Source organism: Scylla paramamosain, unplaced genomic scaffold (assembly GCF_035594125.1).
Source record: "Scylla paramamosain isolate STU-SP2022 unplaced genomic scaffold, ASM3559412v1 Contig1, whole genome shotgun sequence".
Taxonomy (NCBI): Eukaryota; Metazoa; Arthropoda; class Malacostraca; order Decapoda; family Portunidae; genus Scylla; species Scylla paramamosain.
Window position 1 is genome coordinate 2,697,501 of NW_026973666.1, and position 7,500 is coordinate 2,705,000.

The following is a 7,500-nucleotide window of genomic DNA, read 5'->3' on the forward strand; positions in this document are numbered from 1 at the left end:
GAATAAAATATAAATAAAGAATAATATTAATAATAAATGGAAATAAAACAATCAAGAAAATCAATAATAATAATAATAATAATAATAATAATAATAATAATAATAATAATAATAATAATAATAATAATCAAAATGTTTGCAATGCTTATTATCATCATTTTGTTTGCTTCCACCTAACTTAGCAATGTGTGTGTGTGTGTGTGTGTGTGTGTGTGTGTGTGTGTGTGTGTGTGTGTGTGTGTGTGTGTGTGTGTGTGTGTGTGTGTGTGTGTGTGTGGTGTGTGTGCTGCAATCTTTCCTCACATCACCTTCCCTCTTCTGCCAGTGCATGTGCGTGTACATATACCCATCTGTGTGTATATATGACCACTGAACACACACATAGCCTAGACACCCACAAACACCACCACCACCATCACCACTCCACCTTATCTCCCTTTTCCTAAGCATGAGTGTATGTACCACCACCACCACCACCACCACCACAAACCAAAACAAACCCTGACCTTTCATCTTTTAGGCTGCGCTGGCCTTTTCCCTTGTACCTGGAGTGAAGCTGGGGGGGAGTAACAGGCTTGAGAGGGGTGGCCTGGTGGTGATCACGGACTTGGGGTGGCGGCGGGAGGGGGCGCTGGGGCGGGGGGTTGCTCCTGGCCCAGTAGTCGAGGAGGGAGGGGCGGCCTGGAAGGAGGGCCTGGTTCGGGAATCTCCTCCTTCTCTTTTCTTGCCCCCGTTTCGTTGATGTTCCTGCGGATTTGAGAGTTGTGAGGGTGTTAAATGGTTCGTTCGTTCGTTTGTGTGTGTCTACGAGGGTTCCGTGTGTTGTGGATGCTGGTTTTTGTGTGAGTGTGGATGCTGTGTTATTCTCTCTTGGTTTGTTTGTGTGTGTGGGTGTTGTGCGTGTTGTGGTGTCTGTTCTGCCTCTCTGCTTCTGTTCTGGTGTTGCTGGGCTTGGTGTGGTGGTTTGTTTGTTTGTTTGTTTGTTGGTTTGCTTGGTTGTGTCTTTTGTGTTGTCAATGTCCTGTTTTCTCTCTCTCTCTCTGTTTGTGTTTTGTTGGTTTGTGTGTGTGTGTGTTTGGGTGTGATCTGTGTGTTGTGGATGTTGATGTGTGTGTGTGTGTGTGTGTGTGTGTGTGTGTGTGTGTGTGTGTGTGTGTGTGTGTGTGTGTGTGTGTGTGTGTGTGTGTGTGTGTGTGTGTGTGTGTGTGTGTATGTAAGTCAGTGTAGTAGCATTGTTTAGAGGCATTACTGGTGCGCGCGCGCGCGCACACACACACACACACACACACACACACACACACACACACACACACACACACACACACACACACACACACACAAACATCATTATCTTGTATTCTATCCAACACACACAATCACACAATCAAATATACCATTATCTCTATCACACACACACACACACACACACACACACACACACACACACACACACCACACACACACACACACACACACATCATTACCTACCCAAACACACACCTAAACCCCCATAACTTCCCCAACACCCCACACACACACACACACACACACCCCCACGTCTTACCCTACCCACACCCCCACACTGACCTGTATTTGCATAAAGTTTCGCCTGAGGGTGTCACCAGCAGGAGCCTGAATGATAGAGGATGGTTCGCCAGCTTGTGCCGTCTCCTCCTCCTCGTTATCGGACCCACTTGTAGTTAAAGGTCTCTTGCCTATCAGCTGAAACAAGAGGATTTGACTAAGTGGTGGTCTGGTCTGGTAGCGTGTGTGACTAAGCGATGGGTGAGTTAGAGGCTGACTGAGTTATTGTGGTGAATTGAGAAAGGATGTGGGATAGGGAAGGGGTGAAAGATGGACAAAACAGAAGGAAAAGAACATGAAATAGGAAGGAAGGGAGGAAGGGAGGGAGGGAGGAAAGATGGTAAACTGGGAGAGAAACATGAAATACAGAAGGATGAGGGGAAACAAAGATAAAATGAGAGAAAGGATGTGAAATAGAAAAGCAGAGAGGGAAAAGATTAATAAACTGAGGATGAAAAAGGAATATAAAATAAGAAGGAAGAGAGAGAGAGAGAGAGAGAGAGAGAGAGGAGAGAGAGAGAGAGAGAGGAGAGAGAGAGAGAGAGAGAGAGAGAGAGAGGAGAGAGAGAGAGAGAGAGAGAGAGAGAGAGAGAGAGAACAAAGGAACAAGAGTGAATGAAAGAACAAAAGGAAGAATAAATAAATAAACAAAAACAAGAAATAAAAAAAACAAAAAAATAAAGAAGAAAAAATAAATAAACAAACAAACACTAAGTAAACAAAACAAAACAAAACCCAATGAATGAGCAGCACAACAAATAAACAAACAAACAAAGTAAACAAACAAAAAAAAAACAACCCCAAACAAAAACAAAACAAAAAAAAAAAAAACATCGGGTCACGTTCGGCCCAAACTCACCTTTCAATTTGTGTTTTTTGCACCGATCTATGTGATCTTTGAGCTGAATCCTGACCTGCATCTCTGTGGGGCTGGTCTCGGATGAACGGGGTGTTTGAGGAGTTGGTCCTGTGTAGGTCCTCTGAGGGGCAGGGGGATAAGTGCGTTAGTGCGTTGGTATGCCTCATTAAATATTGGAGTCTTATCTGTTGTTTATGCTATCAATTTATACATACAGTCTTTTATTTCTATCCATCTATCTATCTATCTATCTATCTCTATACTCATACATAAGCATTCATACCACTATACCATATCTGTCTGTCTCTATACCAGGCCAGCAATCCCACACACACACACACACACACACACACACACACACACACACACACACACACACACACACACACACACACACACACACACTCATTCACACTCTTAGTCCTGTCAGTCTGGTGAAAAGGGACAGTCTCACAGACCACCTTACCACAACCTCAGGAGCTTAGGCACACCACAGCTGGCCACACACACCCACAGCAAGGCCGACAGCACACACTGGTTCATCCCTTCCTCTTTACATTGAGACTGTTCCCTACCCTGCACATGCAATCCTAAGACCACAGACAGGCCCCACAGCAAGACACTCACAGCAAGGCCCCATAGAAAGCCCCACAGAAGGCCCCACAGCAAGACATTCACAGCAAGGCCCCATAGAAAGCCCCACAGAAGGCCCCCACAGCAAGAACACACAGCAAGGCTCCACAGCACACACTGGTTCACCGCTGCCCTTCACAATAAGACTGTCCCCTACCCTACAGCTTCCTCCAGCCCTGAGCCTACAGCAAGAGAGGGGAAGTAAAGAGAGGAAACACTAACAGACATACCTGGTGGTAATCCTTAACAAGCCACACTGTCGATGAAGGAATGGAATTTCCTGCTCCACTTCTTGGCGTTCTTGAAGCGAGGCGGAGGGTTGCGGGGGATGAGGAAAAGGGCGCGCATGGGGTGCATGTCGCAGAGGGGCGGCTGCGACTCTGCCATCTCCAGCGCAGTGATTCCTGGGGGCACAGAAGGGATAAGAGACACAGGGAAGGGCTGACGAGAGGGGACAGACACACAAGGAACTAATGACTAATAGAATTCTCTCTCGTATTTAGTAACGCACACACACACTTTCTCAAATATGCCTTGGAAACTCTTGGTACACAAACACACACACACACACACACTTTCAATCACTTTTTCATACCCCCCCACACACTCACAAACACACACACACTTTCCCAAACACCCAAAAAGCTGCCTCACACACCCGTACAGACGCCCACACACCCTCACACACCCCCATACGACTCCACACACCACTGGAGGTCATGCATCAAAACCGACCCAGCTCCACATTACCTCAAAGCCACACTACATATACCACACCCTCTCAGACACTCCCACACATCCTACCACACTCACCAAGGCTCCACAAATCACTCCTGTTGTCGTACGTTGCCTCAGGGTTCTCGTCGCAAGCTATAACCTCCGGCGCCATCCAGTAAGGGGTGCCGATGAAGGTGTTCCTCCTTCCTATGGTTCTGTCTAGCTGTGCACTCACGCCGAAGTCAACTGTGGGGTGTTAGGTTAGGTCAGGTTACGTTAAATTAAATAAAAGCATGTGGGATAAATAAATAAATAGCTTGATATTATTAAGTTTACTGTACGTGTGAGATTAGCTGGTTAGGTTAGGTTAAATAAATAAATACAATAAAATGAATAAAATAAAAGTACTTAGATAAATAAATAAACAGATAAATATATTAAGTTTGTTGAATGGGCAAGTTTTGGGGTTAGGTTATGTTAGGTTGGGTAAGATTAGGGTGTGTTAAGGTGAGGTTAGGATAAAATTACAATGCAATAAGGTGTGTTTAGGGTGTGTTGGAGTGTGCAAAGATGTGTTAGGTTAGGGTGTTACTTTAAATAAATAAATAAATAAATAAATAAATAAATAAATAAATAAATAAATAAATAAATAAATGTGTAAATGGAGAAATACATGTAAATAAAAAAAATAAGAATATGTTGAGAGAGAGAGAGAGAGAGAGAGAGAGAGAGAGAGAGAGAGAGAGAGAGAGAGAGAGAGAGAGAGAGAGAGAGAGAGAGAGAGAGAGAGAGAGAGAGAGAGAGAGAGAGAATTAACAAGATTTCCACATTACTAACAGGAGAAACAATAAGTGACACAGGTTTTTAAGGGTGTTTTTTATGGTTCTAGTGACAGATTAATAAGATTTCCACATTAACAGGAGAAACACCCTTGAGAACCCAGCTAACTATCTTCGTGGCCTTGAAAAACAGTCATGATGAGAGAAAAGGGTGTTTAAGGGTGTTTTTAAGGTTGTAAAGTGGCACAGGTTTTTAAGGGTATGGTTCTAGTGACAGATTAACACCATTTTCACATTGCTAACTGGAGAAACACCCTTGAAGACCCAACTAACCATCTATGGCCTTCGAAAACAGTCATAATGGGAGAGCAGAGCATTGCAGAATACAAACCTTTAACAAACACACACACAACCAACAGATACTGACCTAGCTTGACCTCGGCGTTGTCTGTGAGTAGCACATTCTGTCCCTTGATGTCCCTGTGGATCACCTTGTTGGAGTGGAGGTGGGATAGTCCCCGAAGAATCTCCCCTTGATATGTAAGCTATCCATTCCTCCTTCAGGCTCTGTCCTTTTGTAGCTGTCGGCGAGAGAGGGAGGGTTACGGTAGGTTAAGTTAGGTTACGTTCTTCAGGAGAGAGAAAGCTTGGTCGTTCCTTGGGAGAGAGAGACCTGGGGATGCTGTGTAGAGGAAGACAGGACAAGGAGACCAGTGGGAAGGCTGTGGAAGGCCTGGGGATGCTGTGTAGAGGAAGACAGGACAAGGAGACCAGTGGGAAGGTTGTGGAAGGCCTGGGGATGCTGTGTGGAGGAGGACAGGACAAGGAGACCAGTGGGAAGGTTGTGGAAGGCCTGGGGATGCTGTGTGGAGGAGGACAGGACAAGGAGACCAGTGGGAAGGTTGTGGAAGGCCTGGGAATGCTGTGTAGAGGAAGACAGGACAAGGAGACCAGTGGGAAGGTTGTGGAAGGCCTGGGGATGCTGTGTGGAGGAGATGACAAGAAAAAAACATGAAAAATAGACAGAAAGAGATTGGTTATCACAACAAACTGGCAAAAGCAAACAATACAATACAAACAAAGGGAAGAATAAACACAATGAAGAAATAAGAAATGTAAACATATCTCCTCCTCCTCCTCCTCCTATCCTTCTTTTTCCTCCTCCTTTTCCTTAGAAGAAGAGAAGATAAAACAAGCAGACTACAGAAATAAGGAATTAAAACAAACCTCCTCCTCTGCCTATTCCTCCTTCTCCTCTTCTTACCCTTCATCTCTCCTTCCTTCTCACCTTCCTCCTACTCCTCCAATTCCTCTTATCCTTCCTTCTCCTCTCTCTCTCCTTCTCTTCCTTCTATCCTTCCTTCTTCTTCTATACTTCCTCCTCCTTCTCCTCTCTCTCCTCCTCCTCCTCCAATTCCTCCTACTCTTCCTTCTCCTCTATCTCTCCTTCTTCTCCTCCTATCCTTCCTTCTTCTCCTACCCCTCCTCCTCCTCCTCCTCCTCCTCCTCCTCCTCCTCCTCCTCCTCCTCCTCCTCCTCCTCCTCCTCCTCCTCCCACAGAGCTGTCAAGTCTGCAGTTTGGAGTTTTGAGGGCAGTCTGCGTGTGTGTGTATTCACGTACGGAAATAACATGTTGCAGTGACTTCAAAACAAAGGAAATGCTCTCTCTTTATACGATGGATGTTTTCACCAATGCTCATGACGTGCCTAGACTTGCGAGTTTAATTTGTTCAGTGACTGAGCTTGTGACTCTTTGCTCGTACATCTAATCAATTTTCCCCGTTGAAAATTAATTGATGTGCCATTAATCTGTTCTTGCCCATAAAGAATACTCCAATTTTTTTTTTGTTGCTTGTTTTTAAATAAGGTAAACACTTGATATGACGAACTTCTGTTTACCATATTTCAGGTATGACGACCCCTTTACGAATGTCAAACACTAGCTGTATTTTACCAACTAACTGTTTGCAAATTACGCCGCATTTAAAAATTATCAAACAGTTGCTTTATTTTACGAACATCTTAGATCTTAAAAATGCAGGAGAGCTGGCTGACGCAACACACCGCACGTTTTACTGCTACTGAGAAACAACACAGGCCCGGAGAAACAGACTCTGCTGCTGTGACTAACCAGTGAGCACGTCAAGTTACCGCATCTAGCCAAGCGATGTAATAAAAACAAAAAGCAGCGTTGAATATAATTTGTTAGTATGAAAGATGTATTATATAGTATGTAAAAAAAAAAAATACACTACATAACAAATATATTTTCCCTGACGTTAGATTAAGTTAGATTATGTTTTCTCCTTAAATGAGACAAAACAAGCAAGTTACAGAAATAGGTCATGATAACAAATTGCCTTCTCTTCCTTCTCCTATTACTCCTCCTCTTCTTACCCTTCCTCTCTCCTCTCTCTCTCTCCTCAGTCAGTCATCTGGCGTCTCAAAACACACACTTCTGACACTTAAAAGTTTTGGGCTACTTTTCTGTTCTCTGCGATGAAAGCTGCTGTTTTTGGGCTGGTTTGGGACGGAATTCTGCAGCAACACAGCCCACAACCTGGCAACTCTGTCCTCCAACTCCTTCTCCTCCTCCTCCTTCTTCTATCCTTCCTTTTCCTCCTATTCCTCTTACCTTTCCTCCTCCTCACTCCAACTCCCTCTCCTCTTCCTCCTCATACTACCCTCCCTTCTCTTCTTACAAACCTTCTTTCTCCTCTCTCTCTCTCTCTCTCTCTCTCTCTCTCTCTCTCTCTCTCTCTCTCTCTCTCTCTCTCTCTCTCCTTCAGATACTCACATTTGACCAGGTCCGTGACACTGCCGGCCCCACAGTACTCCATGACAAGCCAAAGCTGGTCGTCCTTCCCCGATGGCATCTGCTTGATGAATGCCCCATAGTATGTTGCTATGTTACGGTGGTGGGAGAAC

At 44.6% G+C, this 7,500-nt stretch overlaps 1 protein-coding gene across 1 annotated transcript in view; it reads right to left on the bottom strand.

The window, feature by feature from the left end:
- The window catches only part of LOC135095695 (serine/threonine-protein kinase mig-15-like), a 51,852-nt gene that overhangs the window by 30,006 nt on the left and 14,346 nt on the right, over nt 1–7,500 (bottom strand). The window contains 12 exon segments of the mRNA XM_063996707.1: nt 507–641; nt 643–765; nt 915–925; nt 1,588–1,696; nt 1,698–1,722; nt 2,444–2,564; nt 3,307–3,327; nt 3,329–3,480; nt 3,890–4,039; nt 5,000–5,102; nt 5,104–5,153; nt 7,370–7,499. Of these exon segments, the coding sequence (XP_063852777.1) occupies nt 507–641; nt 643–765; nt 915–925; nt 1,588–1,696; nt 1,698–1,722; nt 2,444–2,564; nt 3,307–3,327; nt 3,329–3,480; nt 3,890–4,039; nt 5,000–5,102; nt 5,104–5,153; nt 7,370–7,499 (1,130 nt within the window).